This window comes from Labrus bergylta, chromosome 6, assembly GCF_963930695.1.
Source record: "Labrus bergylta chromosome 6, fLabBer1.1, whole genome shotgun sequence".
Classification (NCBI taxonomy): Eukaryota; Metazoa; Chordata; class Actinopteri; order Labriformes; family Labridae; genus Labrus; species Labrus bergylta.
Genome location: NC_089200.1, coordinates 9,692,481 through 9,710,098, shown reverse-complemented (window position 1 = coordinate 9,710,098; position 17,618 = coordinate 9,692,481). Strand labels below are relative to the sequence as shown.

The 17,618-nt window shown below is 42.7% G+C and overlaps 1 protein-coding gene across 2 annotated transcripts in view; it reads left to right on the top strand.

Annotated features, from left to right (window-relative positions):
- Positions 1-17,618, top strand: part of bcar3 (BCAR3 adaptor protein, NSP family member) — a 74,427-nt gene that overhangs the window by 11,929 nt on the left and 44,880 nt on the right. Inside the window, exon 3 of one of the 2 annotated variants that reach the window (XM_065955672.1) lies at positions 3,055-3,169. In XM_065955672.1, the coding sequence (XP_065811744.1) occupies positions 3,055-3,169 (115 nt within the window). Of the gene's footprint in view, positions 1-3,054; positions 3,170-12,697; positions 12,889-17,618 lie in introns of those variants that run through there. The other variant, XM_065955673.1, reaches the window with a different exon arrangement.

Here is a 17,618-nt window from a genome sequence, read left to right as displayed (position 1 = left end):
TCCTTAGCACTGCTGAGGTGCCCTTGAGCAAGGCATCTAACTCCCAAACAGCTCTGGCATCCTCCCTGTGTAGCAGCTGACATCTCTCCACTAATGCATGTCCACAGCTCCTGTTTGTGCATGTGTGTATTCCAGGCTTATGTGTGTCTCTCAATAACAGAGTGTGAAACCAGAATAAAGGAAAGTGGCTGGTCATCCAAGTGAACGAGCCAATGTGAGGCATTTTCAAATTGAGATCTTTATGCCCTGTGCTGTCTGTACCCACAGTGCTCCATCATTTTTATTCAAAAGCATCTTTTCATCAGTACGCCAACATACCGCTGGGTAGAACTAACACTGACAGCTTCTGTGTAAACTCTGCAGAGCGATGCTGCGGGAGTTTGTTTAGTCGTTCAGCTCCGTGTGAGCCAGAGCAGAAAGAAGAAAGAAAACATGTCAACCTGCTGCTGAACACAGAGGGAGACGAGAGAGACACACGGGCGGGACGGGACGGGTCAGATTTTTAGATGGATTAGGCTTGTGATATGCCAGCCATGTTTCATACACACACACACACACACACACACACACACACACACACACACACACACACACACACACACACAAATTCAACGACGCACTCATGTTGTCATGAGGTGTGTGTTACACATGTAAACATCACAGAGCTCATATAGTGTCTCCTTCTTTAACTTAACATGTTATTACTAAGCTGTCCAGGCATGCTGACTGTAATGACCAGCTGTGTGTGTGTGTGTGTGTGTGTGTGTGTGTGTGTGTGTGTGTGTGTGTGTGTGTGTGTGTGTGTGTGTGTGTGTGTGTGTGTGTGTGTGTGTGTGTGTGTGTGTGTTTCTGTACATCTGCAGTGTATTTACCACTTGCTAACTTCATGTGTGAGTTTGTTTTTAACAGTTTAAATTAAAAAATGCAGCTTTTGTGTGTGTGTCTACAGTCTATTGTGTGTACGTGTGTGTGTGCATGTGTGTGTGTGTGTGCGTGTGTGTTTTTGAAATTGGCTACTTTGGTATGCAGGTATGTGTGTGTGTGTGTGTGTGTGTGGTTGTGGACGCTTGTATATCTTGTAGATATCTTGTAGTGACTCAGAATTACTGTTTTCGGATTATGCACTGTTGTGTTTGTGTGTGTGTCTGTGTCTGTGTGTGTGTGTGTGTGCGTGTGTGTGTGTGTGTGTGTGTGTGTGTGTGTGTCTGTGTGTGTGCGTGTGTGTGTGTGCATGTGCTCATATTCATGTTTTGACCCACTGCACATGTGTGTAGTCTAAATAGAACAGTGTTTGTGATGAACTCAGAGAATAGTCTTATTGTTGAGAAACGAAAACAACAAGGCTTTAGTTTGAGGAAGAAGCGTTCTGTGATGACACAGTGTGTGTGTCATTCGTGTGTGTGTGTGTGTGTGTGTGTGTGTGTGTGTGTGTGTGTGTGTGTGTGTGTGTGTGTGTGTGTGTGTGTGTGTGAAGTTCCATTACTGTACAAGGTTGAGTTCTGGTTCAAAGACCCTGTGTCTGCTCCCTCTGTGGGTTATTTCAGAGGTCGTTTGTGTAAATAGCATGTTGTGTGTTGAAGTGAGGCAGGGTGTGTTTGTTTGTGTGTTGAAGACAATGCTCTAATGACAGGAAGACGAGGGGAGGGCGAGGGGAGGAGACGACACACTTCTGAAAGAAAGGAGGTCATCAGTGGTCTCAGCATTTTTTTATGCTCTGCCAGAGCCACTGACCTGTCCCACTGTGTTTGTTTGTTTGTTTGTTTTTAAAGATGTATTGCTGGGCCTTTACTGGAGGGATAGGACAGAGGATAGAGTCGGAAATCATGAAGAGAGAGAGAGAGAGAGTAGGAAATGACATGCGTGAAAGGAGCCACCGGTCAGATTCAAAACCTGTACCAGCCGCCTCGAGGACGGCAGCCTCTGTACATGGGGCTCGCAATATAACAGTGCTAGGGACTGGGGACCCCCATTGTCCCTGGAGGTGCTTAAAACATTTCACATTGCACGCAGCCTTGCAGACTATCAGGCCTCTCCACACGGGCATTCAAACACCTCACAGTAGCTCAAACATCATCATATTTTTGTTGTATATATTTTCAAATTAATAGGTGAAAAATGCAATTTTAAAACATTTTCTGTTCTTAAATGTTTTTGGAAGGAATCTTGCGACCCTCCTAACAGGCTCTCGCAACCCCACAGGGGGTTTCGACCCACCACTGCTCTTGAGCGGTTGACTCGGGTTCGAGTCCGACCTGTGGCCCCCTTTTTTTTAGCATGTCAGTCCCCACTTTCTCTCACGGTTTCTGGCTCTATCCACTGTCCTATCTCCAAAACAAAGGCATGAAAAAGCCGAAGACTAAATCTTGTAAGCGTCACCCGAGGTAAGGTGTCGGACGCGATCGACAGCTGGTGAAGAAACAGCCTTTGTAGAAATTTTCCACAGTGAATATTCAGATTGAGTTACACATTTGACTTTTAGAAGAAAGCAGGGTGTTTTTGTTTTTTTTCTCTTCGGAAAACACATCAACAGGAAAAGATCCGCATAAATACAAGATGTATAACTTTGTCCACAGGGGGGCGCCAAAGTTGACACATACAAAAAAAATCCTAACAGGAAGTTTAAAGCATTGGTTCTCAACTGGCCTACCCTCAGGATCCTCCACCACACCTCAGTGAGAAATAGCGACTCAAATTTCTGATATCTTTTAAATCAATCAGGTTCCTTTAATGAAAAATTGTGCAGTTCGGGCCTTAAACGGTACAAAGCATATGACAGAAGAAAGAAATGCTACAAAACAAACATGTCTTGAAAACGCTTCACATGCTTTTTTTAACTCAACTTCTTTTCCATGCACACATTGGCGACCCACTTAAAACAACGTTTTGACCCACTTTTAGGTCCCGACCCACCAGTTGAGAACCACCAATTTAAGGGATACTTTCCTAAAGTCTTAACATTTTAACCATATTCATTTTTCCCTGAAGCTGTGATGAAGATGTATGGTGGCACTGGCTATATCTACAGTTCAGGATTATATTTTTTGTGTTTTCCAGGATCTGCTCCACCTCTCAGAGTACGACTTGTTGGAGGTCGGAGTCCACAATCACCTCCACCGCCTGCACCTTCTCACCTCCCTACGCCTCCTCCAGGAGCGAGAGAGGAGGAGAGGTACTCAAAAGCACACTTTCAGACACACACACACACACACACACACACACACACACACACACACACACACACACACACACACACACACACACACACACACACACACACACACACACACACACACACACACACACACAGATGACCAAACATTAACTGTCTTTATCTGTAACATCGGGTTGTGGACTCTGGCTCCGTGATTGAATCTCTGTGTTTCCCTTTGTGGTAGACGGAGAGACGGAGACAGATAGCGTTGGTGTCATGTAAAGACATGTTTATGCCTGCGGGGGGGGGGGGGTCTCAATGTGGGGAGGGGGTTGTCTAGTGCCTGTAGACAATACTTTGTTACACACACACACCAATTTGAACACTTCCAAAGCTGTCAGTAAGCGGGGAGAAAAGTGCTGAGGCCTGCAGTCCTGCTGAGTTTAATCACTTCTACAAGTGTGTGTGCATGCATGGTTGTGTGTGTACGTCTGTCTCTGTGTGTGTGTGTGTGTGTGTGTGTGTGTGTGTCTGCTTTGTTTGCCTTCTTTCCCATGCATTATACTGTGAAATCTAACTGTTGTCTTGGTGACTGAGCTGCACACCAAGTTGACCAGTTGAAGCGTTTATGTTACGCTGGAACATCTGACCTGTTGTCCTGCAGTTGTTTCTGTTTTTTAAATAAGGTTTTGTTTTGGGCTTTTTATGCCTTTATTTTAGAAACAGGACAGTGGATAGATTCAGAAATCAGGATGAGAGAGAGAGAGGGGAATGACATGTAGGAGAGGAGCCACAGGTGGTACTCGAACCTGAACACAGCCTCCGCATATGGGGGGCGCACAGCAACCCCCGGAGCTTCTAAATTTAAATTTTAATTTTACCAAAACAACTGTGGCATGATTTTGAACACGATAAATATTAAGTTACAAGAAAAAAAAAAAAAAAACGTGTCACATGTGCTTCACATTGAATTTTGCATTCACTGAGAAATTTTTGAGTAACTTTTTTTTTTTTACAGATTTTAGAAAGTTGTTTTCTCCTCCTCTCTGATTGCATCATCCGATCGTGTTAATGCTGACACAAAATCATCAGCACCTTTTGATTGACAAGTGATCAGAGCCACAAAACTCTCTTCACAAGGTGCCCCTTTTTTTAACATCATACTTCTTCACATTCTTGAGATCACTGTGTCACTGCTGGTGAGGCCCCCGACCTGCAGGTTGAGCACCGTTGCTAAGGTGAAACAGCCCCTAGTTGAAATCACTCAGTCACCAACTACTGTGGTATTATCTGTCTGCCTGGCAGCCTGCCACCCCATCATTACCACAGGGGGAGATTTGTTCAGCTAATGGTATCCTTGACACACACACACACACACACACACACACACACACACACACACACACACACCGAGCATCCTCCAAAAAATGCTAACTCAACATATGACACACTAAGAGCAGAGAGAGCACCTTCAGGATAAAACACATGAACAGTCTGCGTCCAGGAGCAGACTAATTCATCATATCACTGCTTCTGGCTTCAGTGTATGATTACGTGGCAAGAGTAAAAATCCTGTGTGTGTGTGTGTGTGTGTGTGTGTGTGTGTGTGTGTGTGCCAGGTACTTTCCTCGTTGGCAGGAGAGAAGTAAAGATGCTCCAATTAGAGGGTGAAATAGGAGGCATCAGTAAAACACACTCGTGCGCGCTCATATTTCACATATTTGCAGCTCTTTAGTCTCAGAGGTGATTTTTTATTTTGTTGTAGTTTGGTATGTTACCGTGTGGTGCATCAGGCTGTTCTGCAGACACGCTGTATGTGTCAGGATGTGTTCAGGGTTTTTGTACCTGGATATTAAAATTGAAAAAAAGAAAAGGTTAGTTGTTTGATTTGTGTTTAGAAAAAATGAAATAGAAATAGACATATTTTCCTTTTTGGCTAAAAAAAAAAGGACGAGCTACAGTTTACAAATTTTCAAAAAAAAGTAAAAAAATAAAAGAAACTAGAAATGAAAAATGACCTTACAGGACGCCTCAATTAAATTATTCATCATTGCACAGTGTTCAGTCAGTGAAACGTCCTGAGCCAACGTAAACAAAACATCAAGATCCAGTCAGAGGACAGAGTCTCTGCAGACATGCACACATGTATGGAGGCCCAGAAGTGATGTATGAGCGTACATGTCTATATGCTATTTTTTTAAGGGCTCTGCCTTTAAGATCTCGACAGCTCCTCCTGGACTATGAGAAGAAGCTTTTTTGCAGAACAACTTATAAATAAATCCATTCTTCATTCATTCACTCAGCTTGTGTCTCTCTGAACTCGACCAGTTGTTTTGTCCTCGCGTCAGATACGATTTTTCCCCCTCAACTATACGAGCTGAGGAAGCGTGTAATGTGAATACCAGAACACACGCGCGCACACACACACACACACACACACACACACACACACACACACACACAGTTTTACATTGTTCATGAGTGTTTGACAAAGAGAGAGAGAGAAGCAGCAGGTGTTTCATAAAGACACTTTGTTTGCTTGTTTGTTTCCCTCATCGACGGGGATGTTGCCATGGTGACAGCATACATACCATGGTCAGGATTTGGTTAGTTTGTGGACAAAATCTAGACTTTTAAAACAGACAATTACAAACATTTATAGCTTCAAACTAACTCTGAGCATTTTTTTTCTAAAGGAAAGCAGGGATTTTATACGTTTTTCTCTGTTGTCGATTATATTATTTCATCAGCCAAATCTACCCCCCTCCCACTTCCAGGTTAGCAGAATGCTGCAGGGCTACCAGGGGAGGGGGCTGCTCTCCAGTCAGAGAAGAGAGCCTGTGTAAGAGGTTTTACCAGCTTACATAGAGGCTTTAAGCCAGCTCGTGAAATTCTTCGTTTCATGTTGGGCAACTATGGCACGAACGAACCGTTTAGCGCCCTCTGCAGACTCATCCTGGGATTACTCCACACATATGTTTACCTCATGATCTGAAGCTTTGCCCATGTTTAGTTTGTTCCTCCAGCATTGTAACACTATATGTGAGTTTTAAAATGGTGAAACTGAGGATAGCTGAGACTTAGCTTGAGCTTCATCTGACTGCATCAAAAATGGATCAAACCATAAACTCATTGGAGATTTTTTTTTTTACTGAGTGACTAAATCCGCTGAGAAGATAGTGACTTCTTTTTGAGGCAGCCTTGCTTGAAGCTAGTAAGAATTACATTTAAGGCACTTAAACATTGGCTTCCCTTTTTCAAACATGAGGCTACACCAACTTTCTTGATGCTGTTTATGCCTCATAACAAAACGTACGAAACCCTTCTTATTCTCATGAACTTTTCTCTCTGACCAACGAGACAACACAGTGACCCGTGATGATTACAATGCCAGCACATGCAGCTCTGTGCAGATAGATAACATTATACATAACACAATGTAACCCATTCTATAAGTGTTCTGCAGAGATTTCTCACTGAATGTACTGCCTCTGAATGTTAGATAGCTTGTGTTACATCTCACCAAAGAGGACAAACTGAACCAGGATAATCTCTGCTGTGAAGGTGACGGACTCGTCAACATGACCCAGAGTTAATACTGAGTGTACCATCAACATGATCCTCTGTCCGTCTGCTCGTGTCTGTAACACCATCTGTGATGTCAAGGTGAAACTGATATCGAAGAGCAGAGGAAGATGCCGTTCCAAGAAACAGGCTTACATGAAATAAGAACACCCAGAAACAAAACAGGAACACTTGTGGGAAAAGCAACCACCTTTTTTATTTCAAACAAAAACTACTTTCAAGGATGGTCGCACAAAAGCGTTGTTTGGCTTTAGACGTGCAACCTACACTAAGCGTTTAGGCGCTTTCACTCCGAATCTGTTTGGTTTTGTTAAAAACAAAGTTGAGTCCGTTTGCAGAGTTAGTGCGGTTTATTAGCGCTGGTGTGAAAGCCATCAGTTGAACCCTGGTGCGGAAACAAACAGACGTACAGAGACCTCTTGAACCTCACATTTTTCAGACTCCGGTCTGGTTCATTTGTAGTTAGAACATGAACCACCCACCTGCAGAAAGGACTGCACTTCTTAGATAAAACCAGCTAACGTAACCAGGGTCTCATCCATGCTGCAAAAAAAGGCAAAGGAGGAGCGCTCTCTACGGTTAAACACAGTAAAAGGTGCTCGACCGCAACAAGACTAGAAAGAGACAAAAAGTCAGCACACAAATGTCCTTTAGGTTTCAGCGCTGATGAAGGCCTAGTGCCGGAACGCGTCTGTTGCTGTTGTTGTTGCTGCCTTACCCGGATACAAGAAACCTGAAGGACATTTGTGTGCTGACTTTTTGTGTCTTTCTCGTCCATGCTGAACGTGTGTTAAAGACCACAGGCTAACCTGACGGATCTTTGGAAACAATTTCTGAGGATGAGCAGGTCGTGGTTCAGGAGGATCAACGTGCGCCTTCTCCTGAACTGTCTTGATAAAAGCCTTTTGCTGACTCCAAGACATCTACATACTGTGTCATACATGCAATACATTAAATGATAAACAATATAAAAACTGATGAGCAGAGGCGACATCAATCTGTGTAGTCGTCTGTCCATTTTGAATTTGGAAAATCGCTTTGGAGCAGCCACAGCCAGGAGAGGGGGAGTCAACTAGTCTTTGTTTACTTCCTGGATTTTACCCTCAAGAAATTACGACCAATCAAAGAGCTTTTTCCTCACTCATCACACATTTTGGAGCACTTGTAAATATCCCCGCGTAAACATAGACCAAACTTGAGGTTATTATGCGACAATGGAATAAATTGGTCGATGGTTCAGACCAGAGCAAACGAACTATAGGTGTGAAAACAACCTGGATCACATCATCAGTGACCACATCCCAAACAGCCCTGTGGAGCAATTTTCTAAATATATTGATCTCTAAAAACTGATATGGATTTTTTTGCTGAGGGTGTTTTTTAAGTTGTTGAAATCTTTTGCTGTAAATCCCGTCACTGTCTTGCAGGAACTACTTCGATACATTACATCATAAACACCTAATGGGATCTTTAATTTGTATTAAATGTCTAAAAGAGAACTTCCTCATTTGATATGACACTTCTTTATAATCGCTGCCGGCCGCTGCATGTTGCAAGTGCTCCTGTCAATTTCTGCAGTGATGTGGGATTGATTTGATAACTGACAGGAATCGTTTCCACAGAAGCCAACATCGCATGAGTCAGAAGAATTACAGGATTTCACTCCACTCGAATGAATTGACTTTTCAATCGAAAGACCCCGAGGCTGCAGGAGCTCGCAGGAATGAGGAGTGTCCTAAACGTCCAACTGTTTACACTTCACACTATTCCCGATCAGAAACACACACGTGAAAGACATGACATGAGACATGAAGCAGATCGATACGGGCAAAAAGGGAGTGGAGGAGGAGAACGGGGGGGGGGGGAGTAGACGGAGATGTGGATGGATGGAATGAGGGGGAGAGAAGAGGGAGAAAGGAGGATGAACTCGGGAAGAAAATGTGCCCAGAAAGTAAATCGTCTCACTGAGGAATAACACCAATAACCCAATAAAACCTTCCCTAGAGCAGAATTAAAATGTAAGAAAAAGCAATATCTGTTTGTAATGAACTAGAAATACTCAAGTCCAATAACATGAAGGTGTCATCCAGCCTGTGGCTCAGTTGGTGAAGTTGTTCGTCTTCTAACTGGAAGGTCAGGGGTTCGATCCCCAGCTCCTGCAGCTACATGTCTGATGTGTCTTTGACAAGACACTTAACCCCAAGGTTCCCCCTTTGCTTCATCAGTGGTGTATGAATGGGATTAGTTACTTCTGATGGACACTTTACATAGAAGGCCTCTACCATCAGTGAGTGCTATATATCAAGTCCATTTACCATTTACCATCCTACAGACTCTAACCCGACCCGGCCCCTCAGGTCATCAGGTGGAGGTCTTTTAGCCATACCCAGAATCAGATCAAAGTTTGGAGAGGGGGCCTTCAGTTACTGTGGAACAAACATCCTGCTGACCTCAGGTCCATCATAACTGTTTCTGCTTTTAAACTCAAAACCTCCCAAACATACAAGCACTTACTGTGTGTGTGTATGTGTGTGTGTGTGTGTGTGTGTGTGTGTGTGTGTGTGTGTGTGTGTGTGTGAGATCACCTGTGTGGTTACTGATGTTTGCTTTGTGCTGTGTTTGATTTGATTGATTTGATCTGTATCGTATTCATGTCTGTGGATGTGAAGCTAACCTGTGCTCTTGCCCAACCCAAATAGCTCTTGCTATCTTAAGCAGGTGGGGTAACTGATCCCATTTATTTAATTGTGAAACTCCGATGTCCCGGAGGTGGAATGGTGGTCAGTGATCAGAAACGTGTGAGTCAGCGAGGTGCAGCGTGCCAACAAAATGTGCCAAATCAGGGCTTGGCCTTTTAGAGTCTCATTAACAGGAAGTGCTGGAAATGGCTTTCTGAGTGTGTCACTTTTTAAACCCCCTTTTTAAAACTGCAGTAAAGTAAACATTTGATTTCTGTAGACTGAGCTGAAGATCAAGTTTTAGTCTTGATCTTGTTGGCTTCCTGTCCAGCACAGTTCATTCTGTAAATAAAAGAGAAGACATCTATAAATAGTGAGAAGGAAATACCACCAAGGGTCCTACATCTCTACTTTTTAACATCCTGTTATGTTTCTCGAGCGTCTGATGAATTAATGGAACTAGGGATGCACAATGTCTATCCGTTCCGATCATTAATCTAACGATATTTGGGTTCTTTTATATTCTTTTGGGATTGGTTAAGCGTCGGCAGTGATGGAGGCGTTGTACCGACCCGTTGTGGTAAAGAGGGAGCTGAGCCTGAAGGCAAAGCTCTCCATTTACCGGTCCATCTTTGTTCACTTATGTGTCATGGTAAGAACTGCAGTTCCTCGAGTGTCCACTTGAGGCTGGCTCTAAAATCAAAGGACACTTGTGAAGCAGCTTCTTCACCTGCTGATCATTACATCAGCATGTAAAGAGCTTTAATCAGTGGTTGGATGCACCTGTGGAGGTAACCACACGGAGAGAAACTCAACGTGCACGTCTCACTTTGTACTGAAGAAAGTCAGAGATGGATTAAAATGTCTGCACAAATTATTTCTGTCTGTTCGGCCAAGCTATGAGTCAAACAGATTCTTCTTCATGTTGTGTTCAAAAGAATGTCTACATTTTCTCCTCACTTGAGACACTCTTCATCCTGTTAGAAGTCCTCCTCACTACTCCTAACAGTTTTACACCTTAGTAGCTCTCTTAAGGGTTAAGACCCTTTGTGAATATCTTTCATCTTTACAAGGATCTAGTCCTTACTTTCAGGGGAAGTCAATCTATAATCCTAAATACTTCCAATACACCAAAAGACGTGCAGTCTGTAAGATCCATGTGATATACTGTAAAGGCCTTGATCTAATCATTATTAAAGTTTTTGATCCATTCAAAATGACTAAACAGTGGGCAGAGAGCCTGAAGGTCAAAGCCAAGTCTTGAAGTTACTCCTGGACTCCTGCAGAGCCAGACTGACTGTTTGGTTGTGAAAATATCCAGCTGCAGCTGAATTTCATATTTTCCTTGAGTTAAACTGGCTGATATGTCACACTGGCATGTGAAATTCTTGGCATGTTTATGTGTGTGAGGGTGGTATTTCCAGGAAGGTGTACCGTGAGTCAGGAGCGTAATCTGTCATTATCTCCTGAATCACCTAAACCCTCCAAAAAGAGGGAGGAAGGGGGCTGTTGTTTCAGCAGAACTATAATCCCTGACTAATGTTTTTGTGATGAAGGATCTTATCTGCTTGTTTCTGGAAGTATACAGACCGTTCATGATGGCAGGCACAGAGGAATATCCCCATCATCATCGTCCTCCCAACACTGATACCTGGTTTTTTTGTGTGTCAGCCCTGATATTTTCAGGAGGAGCTGAATGTGTGAATTCTTCACTCTGACTTCATCCAGAGTTTCTCCTGCCAGCCCTCTAGTATTCTTTTCTGCAGAAAGTCAGATTGAGCTGATGTGAGAGTGCAGCCGGATATAATGTTAAACTCTGATGTTAAAAATATACTATTTTTTTTACTTATTTTTTGTATTGTATGTCTTTTAAAATGGACCTTGAGTCTAATAATAAAAGTTGATGATGATGATAATCAGGAGAATTCATGTTAAGGAAAATATTCTTATTATAGCGTCGTATATCGGGCTCTTACCTCAGGAGACCCCCTGCCCCTCATGCATGTATGAAAAACCAGATGAGGAGGATAAAGACATAATATTGTGTGATCAGCTGTTTGTGTTCACAGCACATCCCAGAAACTCAGGATTTTTGTGCACGTGTGAACAAAGCTAGAGTTTGGGAATTTGGGGTGGCCCGGATATCAGACGCGGCCCTGGCCACCCCTAGCCCGCCCCTGGAATCAGGTCCTGTCTGTGTATTTTTTATGTTTTTAAAACATCTGCTTCTTCTTTTTATTTTTAGGACTAAAGTTGTATTCTGTTATGAGAGAGAGACAGAAAGTGAAATGCAAAACCCTCAACACCACGAGGTCAGTTTTGGCCCTCATGAACTTCATCGACCTCCTCGATCTTTACAAATGTGGTGTCAACATCTGAGGAGCTACTCCAATGTGTGTGTGTGAGTGTGTGTGTGTGTGTGTCTGTGTGTGTGTGTGTGTGTGTGTGTGTGTAAGTCTAATGTGGGGCCGTCCAATCATCTCAGCTTTCATGGTGGCAGGATGGGCTCCTTGTATTGTCTGAAAGGAAGCGCACACACACATAAACCTGCACACACATGCACGTGTCTGGGTGTTATCAACTCTAGACAATACAGAGGAACAGGAGGACAAAGACAGGAGAGAGTGTCGTCCTGAAGGCCAACACACACACACACACACACACACACACACACACACACACACACACACACACACACACACAACATGACCTCATACCTTATGTTGAGTCGAGCTTTTCGTCTTGTTTCATCCTCCTCATCGTGTGAAATGTAATCGTTTTTGCAAACATTTCTGATGTGATTGAAGGCAAAAAAAAAAAGAAGCCGATTAGAAACTCTGATTTATGCTTCAGTGAAGTAGTTAAACCTCATGAGTCTTGAGTGCACCTCAAGTTGCTCAAACATGCCACAACCTCGCTGTAATCAGGTCTGTTCTTTTCTCATCCCCTCTTTGCAAATAGCAACATTAGGTCACATCTAAATCTTCTCTGAGTACCAGACCAGTCGGTGGTGTTTGGCGTTAAGAGCTCCCAAACAAAAAGACTCGGAGGCATGAAATATGAGGCTGTGCAGGGAACACAGAGGAGGAGAGGGGAGGGAGGGTTTTTGTTCGGTGTTGGGTTTGAGGGGGGGGGGGGGGGGTTAAGAGACAAATCAGGCTAAAAAAGAAAGAAAGAAAACTCCTCCCAAACACAGCAGCAGCAGGAGGAGGGGCTCGCAAATCACTCCCTAGAGAGAGAGAAAGAGAGAGAGAGAGGAGGAGGAGGGCAGGGCTTGTGATTGTGCAGCACTACTTGTTGTTGCCTGTCTGAAGGAGCGTGAGTGTATCGTCTTCCAGCCGGTTGGTCAGTCAGTCCAATACGCAGCCATTCAAACAAACTGGGACATGGAATAACTTCAGTAGAAGTTGAAGAGACTTAAAGAAGACTGAGAGCAAAAGTCGGGAAAGAGGAGAGAAGAGGTCACGCTGACAGGTAAGAATGTAAATCTGTTCATGTGTGCATCCATGTTCATCACTGTAGGTGTGTAGGAATGTGTGGTCGCTGAGAGCAGGGAGGACGGAGGTGACACACCGGCTTTATGGTCATCTGCTCAGTTTTCAGACTTTTCATCACCTAAAGAAAAAGTTAAAAATAGAAACGTTTTTGTTTGGCTGCTGAAATCTTTCCCCCACACTCTCATGTCTTTTCTTTTCCTTATCTCTTGAGCTGAATTGTTTACTCGTTGCATTGACTTACATTTACTCAGGGACTTTTTTTTTTTCGAGCAATATGTTGCCATCCCAAGACACTGGGTGTAACTGTGGTTGCATGGATTGGTGCTGCTGGTGTGGAAACCCCACCAGGAAATAATTACATGAAATGTGACAGATAAAATCGAGATCTATCATTAAGATTTCTCCTGTCTCCGTTTTTGTTTTTTTTCGCGACACTCTCTGGTTGTAAGGATCAGTTTCACGGCTTCAGTGTTTCATAGAAGTTTATTTTTCATTTTATGATGGATTGAATAGTCTAAGAAATGTCTAAAAGCCCTAAGCAACCATTTATTCACTCCATGATTTCCTCTACATTGGGGAAAGCAAAATAAATAAAATAAAATATACATATATGCATGTCTGCTCGGGCTTTTGTCTTGAAAAATGCACATGTTATAAAAAACTGAAACATTGACCATTTAAAGCAGCAAACTCTTACGTTTAAAAAGTTGGTGACAGTGACTTTTTGATGTTTGTGCTTGAAAAATCACCCAAAACAATTCATTAACTTCAAAAAATATTTGTCTGTTGGTCGACTAATTGCAGCTTTAATTTTCTGCAACCTGTTAGCAGCAAAACCCATACTTATTGGATTTTAAGCATTGCATAGTCTTTAATCTGTCTTGTGTTAGATGATTTCAAATGAGGGATCCAAAGCAAACATTTAGAGGCTCTTAAGATCCAAACTGAGCGTGACACTTTCTGTCTCTTTGACAGGTTAAGTGCCTCCTGCTCAGGTTGAAGTTTTTGACCTTTAAGTTACGAGAACACGTCTTTAAACAGCAGCCACCCCTGAGACGATGACAGAGGCAGACATGTGTGTGTAGTGTTGATGTATTGTGCAGATAAACACACACAAACACACACACACACACACATGCAGAAGTTTGTTTCAGACGTTAGTCAGAGCCTAAACGGTCTAAACTCTGCACTGACACTGAACTGAGCAGATAAGATTCAACCTTTCATTAATGCTGACATGATCGTGCTTCAGTGTCATGTAGCTCATCTTCACTTTGTGTACTTGCAGGGATAATTCTCTGTGTGCTGTGTGTGTGTGCATGTGTGTGTGTGTGTGTGTGTGTGTGTGTGTGTGTGTGTGTGTGTGTGTGTGTGTGTGTGGGGGGGTTGTGTTATGTGACCCAGTGAGACGAGGTGTTTGGTATTTCAGCCAGCCATCAACACTTTGTGACGGTGCTCTTCACAGAGACTGACAGACAGACTGGCTGGCTGCAGAGGTTGAGAATTGAAGCTTGAATATAAATCAGGACTGAGGTTTGATTTTGGGGCTGAACAAAGATTTACCTTTTTCAGAAAACGTTGCTCCCCTGCTGGCTGTCTTTGACCATCTTCTGCCATCTTGTTAGAGATTCTGAACTGTACATACACAAGGTAGTTGATGACCACATGGAGTAAAATGCAGATGAAAGCATCTTCAAGATTTGTTCAGCCCCACTTGGAGCAGCTGCAATGAAATCAACGTAGATATTTAGCATTCTTAAAGGGACATGAGTTTATTTACTTCGAGATTAAACGTGGATCTTGTTTCAGTCGAAGCAAAGATTCAACTCATAAATAAATATATAAACGACCAACAGGGAGCCCCGTGCACAGCCAACCTACATCCTCAGGTGACGCTCGGTTTCAGGAACATGCAATGAAAAAATAAATAACACCGTGGCACACTGAAAATTACTTTACTGTCACTTTAACGAGTTTCGCCTGTAGCTTCCACTCAGCATAAAGAAATATGTCAAAAGTGTATGAAAAAGGTAGAGGCATTAAACTCTCTCTGTGGTCAGTGGTGCACAGTAACAAAGTAAATGTACTTAAGTTCATCTTCTGAGTATCTGTACTTTACTTGAGTATTTAAATTAATTTCTAAAATCTGAATGAATGAACTCAATTTTAAAGTGAGTGAACTGTGTTCTTGTAGTCCTGTGTGTGGTTTGTCTAAGTGGTGTTGCCGTACCTGTAGGTCTCCATGGTTGTAGAGCAAACGCAGACAGCACAAACATCACTCTGATCAGGCCGTTAAGGAGGACAATTCTCCGCCTGAGCACCATTGGCCGTACCTTACGCCGATGTTTGAATTTTTTTTTTCTCACTGTGTAAATCCTGGCTGACGATTTCCCTGCTCATCAGGTAGTTTTAGTTGTTCAATGTATTGTCTCTTCTATGTTTGAGCTGTGGATCTGTCAATCAGTTGCAAGAGAGGTTAAAAAATGTAAATAATGTTTTCTACATAAACATTAAGTAGCAGAATGTACACACATGCATTCTTGACTGCATTCGTGCATTGTGAAAATTAAATTCAAATTTAAAAGCAGTTTGAATACTTCAGTATTCAGAGATTTCACCGATCGCAGGCCAATCACAGTATGATCTTTAGATAAACGTCACCTCCCCCTCCCACTTTCTCTTGGTGAATTTTCCTGATTATTTGCTTCTGCGTTCTCACATCGAACTTAACACATTTTACTACGGGGCTGAAAGGGAAAAAAATCTGACCAAGTGCGTTCACACATGCAGCCCACCGGAAAAGAATCCTGGAAGATTTCAGGAGTTTTGTGCAAGTGTGGAAGCGCCAGAGAAAACCTTTACATGGAGCTGTTGTGATTTTTACCCAGTGAAGTTATTCATATTTCTTCCACCTCTGACTGACTCTCTGACTTGTCAGTGTGTATATTTGTTCCACACTGTTCAGTTCTACATTTAACTGTAGACATATTGAATGAATGAATGCACACACACACACACACACACACACACACACACACACACACACACACACACACACACACACACACACACACACACACACACACACACACACAAATAGAGGTGTAGGATGAGTGTGTGTGAGCACAAACATTCCGAAATTTTAAAGGGCAGGCTCTCTTGTGGGATTTAATACAGCCTCATTAATATGTTAAACACACAAACACACACACACAACACACACACACACACACACACACACACACACACTGATGGGCCCACGCACTGAAGAGCGCAGTAGGACACCTCTCTCTCTCTCTCTCTCTCTCTCTCTCTCTCTCTCTCTCTCTCTCTCTCTCTCTCTCTCTCTCTCTCTTTCTCTCTTTAACAAAGACCGGCTCTGAACAGTGGTCATGTGACAGTTGTTCCCATTGTTCACTTCTGGCCAGGGGTGGTTTTGTTAATGCACTGATGTGTGTGTGTGTGTGTGTGTGTGTGTGTGTGTGTGTGTGTGTGTGTGTGTGTGTGTATTTGTGTTAATGTCAAAGCAGGAAGGCTCTTTCGGCCTGCAAGAGGAAACTCCTCATTCCCAGGCTTGTTGATGTTAATGTTGTCTCTCTCTCCGTGTGTGAAGTGTGATTTTGAGTTTGTTTTTGTGTCTGCCAGAGGACTTTTATAACTTTAACATTTAAATATTAACCAAAAAAACAAATATCCAACAACGTTACTCAGATATCTGCCTGAATGGGACCTGTTGAACCACCTTTAAAACCTCTGATGTCTGCAAAGTAACATTTCTGAGTGACCTGTGTGTGCATTTAAAGACACCCAGAGAGATTAAGATAAACTGAATTTATCAGAAAAGTGCTGACCTTTGACCCCGTGAGACCATTATGAAGGGAAAGATCGAGGTTGAATAAAAAAGAGGGACAGTAAGAGAGTGCTGTTTGTTTTATTAGCAGTAATCCTTTATAATGAGCTGCCTGCTGTCTTAATGTTTACACTGCCATTTCCTCTTCCTGTTAATCTGCTCTTGTTTCCCACCCAAGGCCTCGTGCATATGTGTGTGTGTGTGTGTGTTCCCAACCCAAGGTCCACGCTGGTGTAATTGAAAGCAAAACTCACTCCTTAATGTTTTGTCTTTTATAGCTCAGTCAAGGAAAGTAGGTTTGGTCGGCAGGTTTCCATGCGTTCAGACTTCACAGTTCTGTAACGTAGTTGTGTATTCCTCATTTATGTTTTCTCTTGATGAATTTCTCAATGAAGCTTTTTTGCCAGGCCTCAGACTTTTTCTCGCAAGACGTCAAATACGGCATGCTGCTCGGTGACCCTGATGTCGATATGTGAGTCCTTATGACCTCCATGGCGCCAGGGATGCTGTCCTCTGGTTTGTTTCTTTAATACTGCATTGAAAGCTGGTGACAGAGTATGAGGAGGAACTTTTCAACACCAAATAAAGCTGTTTTCACATATGCACTCCTGAAAAGAAAGCAACAGAGTCCCTTTAAACGACGCTATAATGAGAATATATGCTTTTATATCAATGCTATGTGTAGTTCCAAAGACTTGCAATATCAACAAAAGAGCGGAGAAGAACAAACTGGAGAACAGAGAACATAACGCAGAAGTTTAAATATAGGTATAAAGCTTTTGAAGAGACTCAAACAAAAGTACACTAATAATCAAAAATACTATAATAAGTATGCAGTGGTGGACTCATTTCTATTC